The sequence below is a fragment of the Panthera onca genome, chromosome B3, assembly GCF_046562875.1.
Source record: "Panthera onca isolate mPanOnc1 chromosome B3, mPanOnc1 haplotype 2, whole genome shotgun sequence".
In the NCBI taxonomy this organism is placed as follows: Eukaryota; Metazoa; Chordata; class Mammalia; order Carnivora; family Felidae; genus Panthera; species Panthera onca.
Genome location: NC_138344.1, coordinates 70,240,422 through 70,255,638, shown reverse-complemented (window position 1 = coordinate 70,255,638; position 15,217 = coordinate 70,240,422). Strand labels below are relative to the sequence as shown.

The 15,217-nt window shown below is 36.4% G+C and overlaps 1 protein-coding gene across 1 annotated transcript; it reads right to left on the bottom strand.

Annotated features, from left to right (window-relative positions):
• Positions 1–576: 576 nt before the first annotated feature.
• LOC132669686 (olfactory receptor 4K13) lies at positions 577–6,989 on the bottom strand. The gene is made up of 3 exons (XM_078447726.1): positions 6,977–6,989; positions 1,037–1,972; positions 577–641 (listed from the first exon to the last, which is right to left on the bottom strand). Exons 2-3 carry the CDS (start codon positions 1,962–1,964, stop codon positions 577–579), a joined length of 993 nt encoding a protein of 330 aa, XP_078303852.1. The 5' UTR covers positions 1,965–1,972; positions 6,977–6,989.
• Positions 6,990–15,217: the final 8,228 nt, after the last annotated feature.

Sequence of the window (15,217 nt, the reverse complement as noted above, 5' to 3'; positions counted from 1 at the left end):
AAACTTTCTGAAACCCTGGATGAGCCTTCTGGCACACTGTGCCAGGCTCACAACATATGTGAAGGATGGTTGGAGGCACTGTGTCTGGGGCAACTCAGTAACAAAGTTAATACACAGTAAGTAGGGATTATGTACTAAATGTACTTTTCCAGCACCAAAGAGCAGTTACCCAGGCACTCAGCCAAATAGCAATGTGAGGCATCATCTGTGTGCATTTTCTACGTACAGATTCCCAACAAAAACTACAAGTATAATAGCAACGCTAATAATGTATTTTGTAAAGATTAAAAACACGCTGGGGTGCCAGGGTGGCTCAGTCTGTTAAACATCTAACTCCTGATTTCGACCAAGGTCATGACCTCAAAGTTCGTGATTTTGAGTCCGGAGTTAGACTCTGAACTGACATTGTGTAACCTCTTGGGATTCTCTCTCTCCCTCTCTCTGCCTTTTCCCCACTCATTCTCTTTCTCTCTCTCTCTCTGTCTTAAAATACATAAATAAACTTTAAAAACATGCCAAAATTATAAAAGAAATGTATAAAGAAGTTTTTATAGAGAAGCTAAGTAGATAATTTATTCATTTTTTCAAATTTGCATTAGAAACAGTAGTGAAGAGAAGATTTTTTTTAAGTTCATTTATTTATTTTGAGAGAGAGAGAGAAAGGAGAGAGCATGAGTGGGGGAGGAGCAGAGAGGGAGAAAATGAGACTCCCAAGCAGGCTCTGCACTATCAGCAAAAAGCCCAAAGTAGGGCTCCATCTCACAAACAGTGAGATCACAACCTGAGCCGAAATCAAGAATCAGACCCTTAACCCACTGAGCAACCCAGGTGCCCCAGTGAACAGAGGATTTAAATGCATGTCTTCCAGAATGGAGATGTCATGCTTTAACCATTGATGATGACAGAAGAGGGGTTTCCTATCTAACAATTACATCTACTGTTTCCTTATACAGAACTTGAAATACATTAAAAGTTTATTCCTTAATAATGTCCAAAACAAAAAATTGCCTCTTTGAAAACATCATCTACAAAGTGGGTTTTGAATTTATATGTCGAGTTCTTATCTTCTTAATGGCTGCTTTTACTTCTTGATTCCTTAATGTATAAATAATAGGATTTAAGAGAGGTGTAAAAATTGTATAAAACACAGAAAGAATTTTATCTACAGAGTATCTGCTGAAGGGCCATACATAGATAAAGACACATGGGGCAAAGAAGAGAGTCACAACCGTGATGTGTGCCGAGAGAGTGGAGAAGGCCTTGGCGGAACCACTAGCAGCACGGTGCCTGACTGAGTGTATGATGACCGTGTAGGAGACAAGCAAGAGGAGGAAGCAGACCAGGGACAGGAGGCCACTGTCAGCAATGACCAGCAGTTGTAGCATGTAGGTATCCTTGCAGGCGAGTTTGATCACAAGGGGAAGGTCACAGAAGAAGCTGTCCACCACGTTGGGACCGCAGAAGGGCAAATTCAACATGAAAGCCATTTGACTAGATGAGTGCACAAATCCAACTGTGTAGGAGGATAGCAGCAGCCCACCAAGCACTCGGGGGTTCATGATGGACATGTAATGGAGGGGTTTGCATATGGCAACATACCTGTCTATTGCCATGGCTACGAGCAACATCATCTCACTCCCACCTAGGAGGTGCATGAAGAACATCTGAGAATAACATCCCCACCAAGAGATGGTCTTCTGCTTTCGGAGGAAATCCACAATCATCTTAGGGGTAGCAAAAGAAGCCAGGATCATATCAATACAGGAGAGGTTGATAAGCAGAAAATACATTGGTGTGTGAAGGCGTGAGTCAAAGGTCACGGTGACCAAGATGAGGAGGTTTCCTAACACAATCCCAGCATAGACCACAGAGAATCCTAGGAAGAATAAAATCTGAAAATTCTGAGATTTGGAAAGTCCCAGCAAAATGAACTCAGACACCACTGAATGGTTCACCCTTTCCATGTTATCAACTTTATGTCATCATAATCAAAATGAGTAAGAATTGTGGGCAGAAGAGTTGTGTTTACACAAAGGATGGTTCATGTTGGTGTCTAATTTTGATACTCAGACAAGTGAACTTAAAGCACCTCCCACTTTTGGGAAATTTTGTTGGTCAGTGATATTACAAATGGCCCAGAGCAGCATTCCAAACAGTAAGAAGAATTCAGACTATACATTTCTGAAAGACAAAAACAAAAACAGCACATGAAATCACAATCATATAGACTGTGAACTTGGATTCCAAAGCCCTCAATACGACACCTAGCTGAGTTACTCATTGGGCAACATATGACGAGTATCTCCTTTTGAGGGTTATTTTTCCTCCTCAGTAAACAAACAAACAAAAAATCAAACTCCATGATATTGAATGCCTGTTTGTGCTATAAAGATCTCCATAAATAAGATAAGGATCATGGTGGGTTCCACATTCACAGAATATTATTGAGTTTCTTAACCTGGAAATGATAAATGTAGAAAATATAGCAAGGATTCTAGAGACCCATACTTTGAAAGAGATTCTGGTAAAGAACAATTAATTAATGTCTTAAATTAAGTCTTCCTTATAAGTTTTTAGGTCCTGAGAAAAGCACATCTTCTCTTTCCTGCTCCATTCTTGTGAATCCCTCACAGCTTATGCTAATACCAGTGATGGTCACTGCACATTAGTAGAGTCAAACCATGAATTTACATATGTATACATAATATATATATTGCATACATAATTCATTCACTCAAAATTTAACATTATTCACCTCAAATGCCTCTTCTGTAATTTTAAGCAGGATATACCAAGGATGTAGAAAGTCCCCAGCCAAATGGAACTGAATTTATTTTCTTTTCAGTGTGTATTCATTCATTCGTTTAGTGCTATACAGAGGACCACTGGTTAGCTTGTGCATGTTTACTTATCACAGCTTCAAAATGATAAAATGAGGTAATTGAGGTAACTGACTGATGTGGGTAATAGAAATACCATTCTTTCACTACAGTCATCTAAATTTATACCATAGCTTTCCCATCAGCCCATCCTTATAACAACACTGGTTTTGTTGGCTTTGTTCTTAAAAAAATATTTTCAACCATAATAGTTCCTCAGTTATCTAGGTTCTTAAAAAGCTCCTGCAGTAATTAAAGCCTTCCTTTTGTGCCATTGTTTTTTACCAGAGAGGGGAAAATACTTTCATAGGAAAGTGCCTCATGTGAATCCCAGGAATAGCGTTGCATCTCCTTTTCCCATATTCCCATCAATTTCCTGCAATTTATGCTCCCAATCATCAGAAACAGAAGGAAGAAGCATCATAATGCTGTACACTCTGTTTCTCTGAGGCAATCCCATGGGTACATTTATCCAACTGGGGATGTATTTTTCCTACATAGACATATCCTCTGGCCAAGTTCTTACTCTGAGAAACTTGGATTGACACAAATTTGGTACTAAGCCACATTAAGTACATAAAGTTATTTTCATGTTTAGAAAAGTTGTATCTTCTTTCAGTTTTATGGGTAATATTTAAAATATCCACACTATGCTTTTTGAAATCTCATTTTTAAAACTGCATTTGAGGAGAACAGGATAGACTTCAAATATACATGAAATAGTTTATACACATTCTTGCATATTACTAATATTTATTGAAGGAGTGAATGAATGAATAAAATATATATGAATATTCAGGATCTACATTAAAATCAGTGTTAAAGCAAAATCCATGTAAATTAGGAATTTTAAGCATATTTACTTTTAAATGTCAAATTGGATGTTGAAGCATTTTTAAACAGAAACAGAATAACCATTCCAATAAAATTGTTAGAAGTACGTATTTTTCCCTAATTTATTTTTGAAAAGGATCAAAGTAGCTTATGTGAATGGAAAAGAAAACATGGCACACAGAGCAGCAGGATATAACAATCTATTTCCTGGATAAACAATCTATTTCCTGGATATCCTCTGAGAACAGTAATATACACATTAGTACAATGTGTGTGTGTTCTTTGTGTGTTGTGGGTACTAGTATATGTTTACATTTATATGCTTTTTATTAAAACCATAGTGTTCAATGCTATTTATTGAGAGAATAGTGTTCACATGTATAGTTATTTTCCTTGGGTTTGTCAAGGAATTGACATTAAAAATTGACATTAAAAATACATTTCTAAGAGCACATGAAAATCCAAATCATTTTATGGCTATATAGAATTGCATTTTATTGATGATGCATAATGTAATTACCCCACAAATATAGTTTACTTTTAGGAATTGAACATTACTCAAGAATTCTGTTTTCATCCTATCAGTGTCTCCTTAACAAAACAATTACCTAACTCCCTTATCAATCCCCAAGTTCACCTAGTCCTTCACAATCAGCCTCTCATCTACTCTAAATATCCAGTATTGTTTTCTTATAGTGCCAAAATACAACTTCTGTTTTGGTAAAAAAACAAATTTGTGGTTTTCTGTATTCCCCGTCCATTTCTTTTTTTCTATCCGTACATGTTTTTTTCTTTTTAGGTAGACAAATCCTGTCCATATAGCCTTATCCTTCAGGACACCTTGAGGCCTCTCTTTTATAAAACCCATACCAATTTCCAGTGTATTTATGGTCCATTTCATGTGCTCTACCATTTACTTATTCACTAGGTATACCATGTGCATTAGGTGTAAATATTCTGAAATTGAAGGAACACTAGATTAAGAGCTATGGAAATTTGTTCTAATCCAAGGTCTCTCATTTTTGGTGTTGTGATTCTTCTTTCCCCAGATCACTTTTAAGCTCCTTGAAAATAGATCAATTATTCTTATATTCTCCATAATAGATGTTACAAGGGTCACCAATAGAGATGTTGATGAAGTGAGTGAAAGCTGACAGATATTTAAAGAGAAAAACTTTGGAATAATGCATTAGTGATAACTGTAGAAAAGATAGGTTTATTCAAAGTCAAAGAATTTTTCTACTTTTTATGTTTTTTTCTGCTTTGATAGTGTAACTTGCACCAATCTGTAATATTTGTTTAAAGCACATTTTTACATATTAGTTTTTACTCTAAACCATAGACATAGACACACATGCATATACATTCTCCCACACATTCCCTACAAGTGTAGAAGAGGCAAGGGGTGACAGAGTAAAAAGAAAAATTTTATGTTTTCAAGGGAATCATTTTGATTATCTGCCCAGCATCCCCCCTTCCCATAGAAAAAAAGTTCTTTAGCTTTCTTCTTACTGTAAACAACTTTCAAACTGTTCTAAAATGGCTGAGGAGAAAGATATATAAACAGCATTTTATAAAAAACAAATGAAATCAACATTTGATTCTTAATTCTAAGACACAGACTCACCGTGCAGAAAATATAGTTGAGCTGAGTATTAGAAGTAGAAATTTAATCACAGATCACAGGCATCATATTATGAAGAAAAAGGACAAATTGTGATTGATCTACAAGTTGCTTGATCTACAGAGAACAATGTGTCAAACTACTTGAGAATATATGAGTAATTTATTCCATTAAAATGAATGTTTAAAAAGTTTTGTAATCTTAACACAGAAGAATATGAAATAAAATCTATTATGGCTTAGTTTTGCCAAAAATCATATTCTTGTCCACATGATACTAGTCATCTGAGCTGATATTTGTTGTTTGTTTGCTTAAAAGAACAGGATAAATTGAAGTGTTAAGTCTAGTAGGTTTATAAGCACAGGGAATAACACATTTCTTTGGAAAAAAGAAAAAAAGCAAAGATTTCATTCAGCTACCTACTTCTTGAGGCGTCACCATTTGGCATGGATTGGAAATGCTCTCAAATGTATATTAGTAATGATATGGACATTATGAAGTTTGACATGAAAATTCTTTAACAAATGGAAAATAACATCACTTGAAGTATATCAAAGTGTACTCAATTATTTAATTTGCCCCATACTGTCACACTTATAATGAAAATATGCTGTATTTGTATGACAACTAGAATGATAATGCCTTCTAGAATTCTCTAATGTTATCATGGTGTTCACCTAAAGAACTTTTCACATTTGACTCTACCTATGAACAACGGGATTGAAACTCAATATCTAGAAATGGTTCTATATTTTTTAATGTATGTTAAAGCTTCCCCTACAACTTACCAGTTTTACAGTGTTTCAGAGCACTACTTGAGTCAGACACATTGAAACCTGGAGAGGTTCTCTTTCCAAAAATAATAGTATTTCCCTAAAATAATGACAAATGTTAATATTTTCTCTATTTTCTCCATAAAGAGTCATATATATTGAGAGGGTAATAATATAGATGTGATGTATTTTGAGACCTAACAATACCCAACTGATGATAAATACCAATGGGAATTATTAAAGATGCCATGTTGTTTTCCCTGAATGACAACAGAGAAAACTTTTTATGGCATTGCACACTTATAGGAATTGACATGTTTTACTATCAACAACAGTTAAGCAGAGGACTATAAAACCACTATCAGGTCTGGAATGTTCCAAAATGAAAACTTACTTGAAGAGTATTAAAAAAGGTCAATCACAAACACATTGCTACCTTTTACTGTATATTACACTTATGCCTGGCATTATTATAAGCATAACTGGGTCTATCAAAACAGAAGATATAAAGATATAAAGCTGGGGAACTGCAGTCTCCCCATTTCCTTAGTCCCACCTCTGGTTCTAAGAAATGTTTCCTGTGGAGTATCTCCTTGGCTCTCTTTCATATCCAATTGAAAAATATATCTATCCAATATATTAGCCATATGTTCATGCCTCTTTCCATGCCTATTTAAAGTAACATTGAATTTCTGTTTCTGTGTTTAATGAGACCACTGTTCCAAATGTGATATGAAATGTGATATAGCCAGATAATCCAATGTTACTTTGGTCCCTTTTGTAGATTAGTAAAAGCAAAGTGCCTTTCTTGATCAGAGGAATTGTTCCACATGAAATACACTGATAGACTCTCCAATATTATAAACCTTTAATTGTATTTTCGCTGGCTGCTTCTGTAAGATTGATAAGAAACCATGCATCACAGCCATTAACTCAGGAAATCAGTGGGTGAGCCCTGATGAACTGATGGAGCCAACTGCTCTGTCCCAGAAAACCCTGAGGTGGCTGGACAGATTGAAAGCATAGGTCCTGGCTGGGTTTGCCAACATTATTGCTAAACAAACTTGGATAAACTCATTGCAAGACAAAACAATAACTCAAGAGATAAGGGTTTAGAAAAGAGGGAAAATTTTAGTTCCAGGTGCCTATATCTGTGTGAACTGGCAGGTTCAAGCCTTAACAACTGAGCTCTCTGCTTGCAAGGTGGACACCTAGAATTTTTTAGGACAGGTTTAGGGGGTTACATGCAGGAGAGAAGGCAGGGAGCACATGATCACAGATGAGGTCAGTATATGTTTAGCCCCTGATCATGAGCAAGGAAGGGGATATGGGGGGATGTCTTCTAAGCATTCCATTGCTATCAGGGTTTTTCTGATAAGGGGACTGGAATGTTTCATTCATTGTCAATGTTCTAATAAAGTGCGATATAACTGTTGGGGTCTATAGTTGAGCAAGAAGTCTCACTAACAAAAGGATAACCAAATCCTAGAGCTGAGTAGGTGTCAGTTCTACTGAATCCCTGTTTTTAGACCACTGGGGCTTCTGGAAGGAGTCCAGTATGATTTATTTGCTGGTTTTGTGCAGACCCTTGACTTCAGAGAAATCTGCCTAAAATCATCAGTAGGTGGTTTCTTCCTATGGATGCTGAGTTAAGCCCACAGTGTTCACACTAATGGCTTCCGTGGGTATGAGAGAAGTATGCCCACCTTTTCTCTGTTTGGATATTTCCATGTCATTTTATTTCATTATCCTCAGTAGCTAGTTCAGGAATCCCTAAACCATTTAACATAAACCTCAACATTCCAATCTCCTGGCTCAGCACCAGGTCTTTTTTGGGTGGTTTCTGTATGATTTGTCTTAATCTTCCTCTAAGTTCCCATAAATGTTTACATGACTGAATGCTGGAAGTGAGAATAGTTTTATTTTCCAATTACCTAGAGCCAGTATACTTGCCCCTATAGCAAGACCCCTGGCTTAAGAGACTATCAACATCTAAAGGTGTCATTGGCCCATGAACCTAATTCCTCCTGCAATGCTAAGTAAGGGTACTTGACAGCATCCACCATGCAGATTTTCCCTTACCTTCTTCCTCAGTTTTACTGTCTTCAGGACTTACAGTGGTTGATTTACAAACAATAACATGGCCTTCATTTTGCAAACTACATCAATAAGCAAGGAGCATGTTTTAATTTGACCAAGAGGGAATAAAATGGTTTAAACCTGGGCCGTCCAAGTTATTAGCCACTACACATACATGGTTATTTTAGCTAACTACTTTTTCTTTCCTTCTTTCCTTCCTTCCTTCCTTCCTTCCTTCCTTCCTTCCTTTCTTCCTTCTTCTTTCTTTCATTCAGTTGTTCTGCCTTTCCAGCCCCATTTTCTCTCTTTCATGGTTCTAGAGTTTATATTATGCAACTTTAAATTATCACATTCTAGTATCTTCAAATAATATTATTCCATTTCACATATAACATACTGAACTTCTCTACTGCTTCTCCCCTTTGTACATTATCATGTCATCATTTTATTTGTACATATTATAAATGCAATAAATTGTCATTACAGCTTTATTTAATATTTCTGATGGCCATGAAATATGTAATCGTTAATTGCTTGAAAATGTCTTTATTTCACCCTTAATTTTGGTATAGAATTCTAGTTTGAGAGGGTTTTTTCTTTTAATATTTTAAAGATACTTTGCATAGTTTCTGAAAAGAGTCTAGAGTTATCAATTTTTGTTCTTTTGTATAAAATGTATCTTTTTTTCTCTGACAGATTTTAATATTTTATAAATTGCTCATTTTCAGCAATTATTGTATGTCTTGAAGTGATTTTCTTTTTTGTTTTTCCTGAGGCATTCAAACCTAATTTTGTTCTGTGAATTTATACTTTTTATTCGAGTTCTTTAAACATCATTTCTTCAAATTTTTTTCCTGTCATCCCTAAATCCAATACCACATGTGTTAAATCATTTGACATTTTTCATAGGTCACTGAGGCTCTGTTAATTTTTTCCACAAATGTTTTAGCTTCTGCTTTAGCTTAAATTGTTTCTATTTTATTTTGTTTTTAACTTAAAAAAAACTTTTTTTCTTTAATGTTTACTTATTTTTGAGAGAGAGAGACAGTGAGAGAGACAGAATGTGAGCAGGGGAGGGGCAGAGAGAGAGGGTGACACAGAATCCAAAGCAGGCTCCAGGCTCTGAGCTGAGCTCCAGGCTCCAGCACAGAGCTCATCATGGAACTCAAATTCAGAAATGGTGAGATCATGACCTAGGCTGAAGTCAGACACTTAACCGACTAAACCACCTAGGTGCCCCTTTTCTTTTTAACTTTTTAAAAACTATTTATTTATTTATCTTGAAAGTGGGGGGAGGGACAGAATGAGAGGGAGACAAGAGAATCCCAAGCAGTCTCAATGCTGTCAGCTCAGAACTCCACATAGGGCTCAGTCTCAGGAATAGCAAATTCATGACCTGAGCCGATATCAAGAATTGGACGTTTAACTGACTGAGCCACCTAGGTGCTCCAAATTGTATCTATTTTCTATCCAGGGATTTTTGTTGTTGATGTTCCTTTGTCCTTCGAATGGATTTTTTTGGTTTCTATATAGTATTTTGTAGCCCTAAAACTTCCATTTGATTTTTTTTAATATTTTTATTTTTTTTTTCTCATGTTTATGTCATCCTGTAAATTCCCTGATTATTTAAAAAATGCCTATTGTAGGGTTATATATAGGGGCAGAGATCCAACATGGCAAAGTAGAGGGACCTGAAGTTCTCTCGTCCCTCAAACACAGCAGAGTTGAGGCCAAAGGACTTTGAATTCCAAGAATCCAGGCTATGACGTGACAGAGACATCTTCAGGGGCCCACGGGGACAAACTGGCAGGCCATAGGTGTGTGACTGCAAACTGGGAGAGATAAAACGGGCAGTGTAGACACGGATAGGAAGGATCCCCTTGTGCAGAGAGCCAAAGGGAAGAGAAAGAGAGACTGTGGAAGTATTTATATGGACAAGAGAAAAACCACAGACCGAGAGGGAGAAAGATCCAATCTCTAACTACAGGGCTTTCTCTGGAGTGGGGCCGGCTGCCCTGTTTGCACACCTGGGGAGGAGGGGAGCCAGCCCAGGGCTCAGTAACTAGTCCAGAGACACAGTCTGCAGTGGGAGAAAGCAATCCTCTGCCTGGAGTGCTGTGGGAAGAAGTTATATAACTGGTCAAAGGAGTGGCACTTCCCCAAAACCAGGCGAAGGGAGTAGGAACCTTAAAGACATCAGGGTTTAAGTCCCAACTGAGTCCCAGGGAGGCGCAGGAGTCAGCGGAGAGGGACAAACTGCCTTGTTCAGGCCCACTGCACTGTGAGGACAGCCTGAACAGAATGGTTTGGGATAGCTGGTCCTTGGAGGAGAGACTGGGGTGTTACTTTTCTCCCTATCACCAACAAGGTATGGCTTCAGGGAATGAACAGCGGGCCCACAGTGGAGGCGGGACCAGCCTACACTAAACACACCCCTCCTTGCCTGGTAACTGTGTATCTACTGGAGTAGGATTGAAGCCAATGAAACAGACAGTCCCTCCTCGAGAACAGTGCTGTCATTGGTTCCAGGGCGCCCAGCGGTTTTGGATTTTCTGATTTAATTCTTGGACAATTCTTTTTATATATATATGTATAATATATATATAATCTATATATATATTATACATATATTTATATGTATACATATACATATATTTATAAATATATACATATATTTATATATATACATATATTTATAAATATATACATATAATTTATATGTATATATATACATATAATTTATATGTGTGTGTGTATATATATATATAATTTTTTTCCTTTCCTCCTTATTTCTTCACTCCTCTGGTCTGGTTATTCTATTGTTGGTTTGTTTAACCAGACATATTTAATATATTCTCTTTATACCTGTTCTGTATCTCCTTCTGTATTTTCCTCTCTCTCTCTTTCTCTCTCTCTCTCTGGATTAAGCTGTATAGTTTCTCTTCCTGGTCAATTTTCTTTTCTTTTCTTTTTCCTCACCCGGGTCACTTCTCTCTTTGTATGGGATAAGGCCTCTTCCATCAACACCACCCCCACCCTGTTGTTTGGTTGTTGCTGGTGTTTTGGGTTTTTGTTTTGTTTTGATTTTGTTTTTGTTTTTTCTTTGTTTTTTTGTTTTCTTTTCCAGGGTTACTTCAACAAACAAATCAAGGCACACCTGGTGTAGGGCCTGAAACATAATTACAAGTAGGAAGATAAAGCAACCAGACTCACAACAACAGACAGCTAGTAACACACTCTAACAAACACCTACTGAAAGGCCAGGCCCTAGACAATGTATGACCCCTCTTTAATACAGTAGTGCTCACAGGTGCAGGACACATAACAAGTTTTTAAAACACATAAGGGACAGAAAACTAGCCAAAATGATGAAATGGAAGAACTCTTCTCAAAAGAAATTCCAGGAAGAAATGACAGCTAAAGAATTGATCAAAACAGATATAAACAATATAACTGAACAAAAATTTAGAATAATAGTCATAAGATTAATAGCTGGGCTTGAAAAAAGCATAGAAGACAACAGCGTATATTGCTGCAGAGATCAAGGAACTAAAAAATAGTCATGATGAATTTAAAAAATGCTGTAAATGAGGTGCAAAATAAACTAGAGGCAGTGACAGCAATGATTGAAGAGGCAGAGGGGAGAATAAGTGAAATAGAAGATAAAATTAGGGGAAAAAGGAAGCTGAGAGGGATAAAAAAATTCTAGAACACAAGGAGAGAATTAGAGAACTAAGTGATTCAATGAAATGTAATAATACCCATATCATAGGAGTTCCAGAAGAAGGAGAGAGAAAGGGGCAGAAGGTGTGCTTAAACAAATCATAACTGAGAACTTGCCCAATTTGGGGAAGGAAATAGATTTTGAAATCCAGGAGGCACAGAGAACTCCCTTCAGATTTAATAGGAATTGATCTTCTGCAGGACATTTAATAGTGAAACTTGAAAAATACGAAGATAAAGAGAGAATTCTGAAAGCCACTAGGGACAAACAGTTCTTAACCTACAAGGGTAGACACATAAGGGTAGTAGCAGACCTATCTACTGAAACTTGGCAGGCCAGAAGGAAATGGCAGGAAATATTCAATGTGGTGATTAGGAAAAATATGCAGCCAAGAATCCTTTATCCAGCAAGGCTGTCATTTATAATAGGAGAGAGGAAAGTTTTCCCAGACAAACAAAAACTGTAGCAGTTCATCACCACAAAACCAGCCTTACAAGAGATCCTAAGGGGGAATTCTGTGAGTGGAATGTTATATGGCAGAGAACAAAAAGAACCAGAGACATCACTCCAAGCATGAAACCTGCACATAACACAATAACTCTAAATCTATATCCTTATATTTGCATTTATTATTGATCCAATGGGATATATCAGTGGTTCACAACCAAGGGACATTTGGTAACATCAGGGGACCTTTTTGGGTGTCAGGGCTACTACGGGATGTAATGGATAGAGGCTATGAATGCAGCTACATATCATACAATGCTCAAGGCAATCTCCCACAAAAGAGAGTTATCAAGCCTAAAATGTCAATTGTGCCAAAACAATACCATACATTGTGAATATTACATTATTGTGTTTTTCATGTATTTTGAAAATAAGAGAATTGTTAGAAATACATATTTGAAATGTCTTCTCTAGTATATGCACCTTTTAATTTTCTTTCTTTTTTTTTTAGTTTTTCTTTAAATTCCAGTTAGGTAATAACAGTGTAATATTAGTTTCAGGTGTAAAGTGATTCAGCACTTCCATATATAACACTTGGTGTCCATCACAACAAATGTGCTCCTTAATCCCTATTGCCTATTTCACCCATCCCCCCATCCACCTCCACTCTGGTAACCACCAGTTTGTTCCCTGTAGTTAAAAGGTTTTCTTGGTGGGGCGCCGGGGTGGCTTGGTCAGTTAAGCATCCGACTTCAGCTTAGGTCATGATCTCATGGTTTGTGAGTTTGAGCCCTGCATTGGGCTCTGTGCTGACACCTCAGAGCTTGGAGCCTGCTTCAGATTCTGTGTCTCCCTCTCTCTCTCTCCCTTCCCTGCTCATGCTCTGTCTCTCTCTGTCTCAAAAATAAATAAAACTTTAAAAGGTTTTCTTGGTTTTCCTCTCTCTCCTGGCAAGTACTCATAAGCATTGGACACTAGGAGGTAAACTGATACTTCACAACAGGAAATATTCAAAAAATTAATAACCATATGAAAAAATGTTCTACATTATGAACAATCAGGGAAATATAAGTTAAGCCACAGTGAGGATTATAATTTACCTAACAAAATTGCTAAAATTAAAAAGTCTTGACAATACCAAAGTCTGGTAAGGATGTAGAACAACTAGACCTCTTCACATTGCCTGTGGAAGTGTAAATAGGTACAACCACATTGGAGTCCTCTGGTAGTTTCTAAAAGACATGCCTACTCTATTACCCAGTAATTCCACTCCAAGGTATGTATCCAAGAGAAATGAGTGGTTATGTCCATAAGAAATATACAAGAATGACTATAGCAGCGTTGGAAATAATACACAAGCCCCATTAATAAGTGTTATTTTCCTAAGTGTCGAAGCTACAAATGTATGAAGTAATCAATGAATGAAGTAATCAATTCAGAGATGACAACAATAAAGTATTTTTGGACACTATTGACCAAGCTGTTTACTGAAATATTAGCATGATTAGGCAAAATAGTTGGTTGTACAGGCCATTAGTTGACTTCATAAACACAGGCAGTCCAATGTGAGAAAGAAGAAATTAGTCAGCTGTTGTTTAACAAGGAAGAGATCAAATAAACAATAGCAAATTGCTTTCATTTTAACCAGGAAGTATTCTGGCACAATGCAGTACCAATAGAGCTCACAAATCCAAGAGGAACTAATTATAGAGGAAAATTAAAAAGGTATCAGAGAGATGTGACTCTGAGGAATCAGTTATTTCTAATTAAATTGGTACTCTTCACCTTTATTCAGATGATAGGATTAAAGAAAGCTTTACGTGGCCATCAAAGTTTTATGAAGACTTTTACATAATAAAGTGAAATATAACACAATGAATTTTATCTCTTATGTTTCTAAATTCTTCTTACTTTGGACTTTCAAAAAATCAAACTTATTACATTTTAAAGAGACACACAGTTTGTATATCTGTGTCTATTCACAGGAACATGGTTATATCGCTCGGTTGGTAATGGTTCTTTCTGTCTCTTTTTTATGGGGAAAATCTACACACTAAAGAGAGATACTGAATAATCTAGCTTGCCAAATGATGGCATTTAGTTCCCGAGGGAATTCATTTATAAGATGCAAGGTTTTCACAGGGTCATTAATTGACATATTCCTCATTTGGTCTTCTGCAGTTTCAAAATAAAAGGGAGTTCTCCTTCATTAAAACGGGGACATAAAAAAAGAACATGGAAGGAAGTGGGGGCAAGTGAAAAACTCCAGAGCCTCAGTGACTTTCAGTCACAACTCCCAAAGCAATAAAAAGGTATGCATAAGAAACGTTAAAGATATCTCTACGTATGCATTTTATTAAATAAAGTAATTTATTTAAAAAATTTTGCAATTTCAAATGGAGAACATGTTTAATAAGAATATTTGTGATCAATCAAGAAATATAGAAAAATATAATCAGGTGTATAATTGTAGCACCCAATGCAAAGCCCTGAAACACTTTGATGCGTATGACCTCAAGCTATATTTTACTGAAATTACACTCCCTTTTTCACATATTCAACCATTATATATATATTTTCTTAAACATTTTGTATTTGACCTTGGCTTATTTTTATATAGGGTTCTTGAAATTTTCTGTATTGACTTACAAGAATTTGATATTAATGAAATAGAAACATTTGCCTATTTTTCTCCATTTCAGCTCTTGCGGCTTATGTTGTTTAAGTATGAGAGAGCTTATTCATTTCACTTAACTAACTTCTGTGGTTTCTATTGTTCATGATCCCAAGCCAATATTATAAAATACAACAAAGCATATAATTCACTTCTACATTTCTCTATATCCTTTATTGCTTG

Bases quoted from the DNA above. Each gene is read 5' to 3' on its own strand.
- LOC132669686 (XM_078447726.1), bottom strand. From the start codon at position 1,964: ATGGAAAGGGTGAACCATTCAGTGGTGTCTGAGTTCATTTTGCTGGGA. The intron at 642-1,036 runs CCACTTTGTAGA...CTCTCTCAAAAT, and splicing joins TCGACATATAAATTCAAAAC to AAATAAATGAACTTAAAAAA.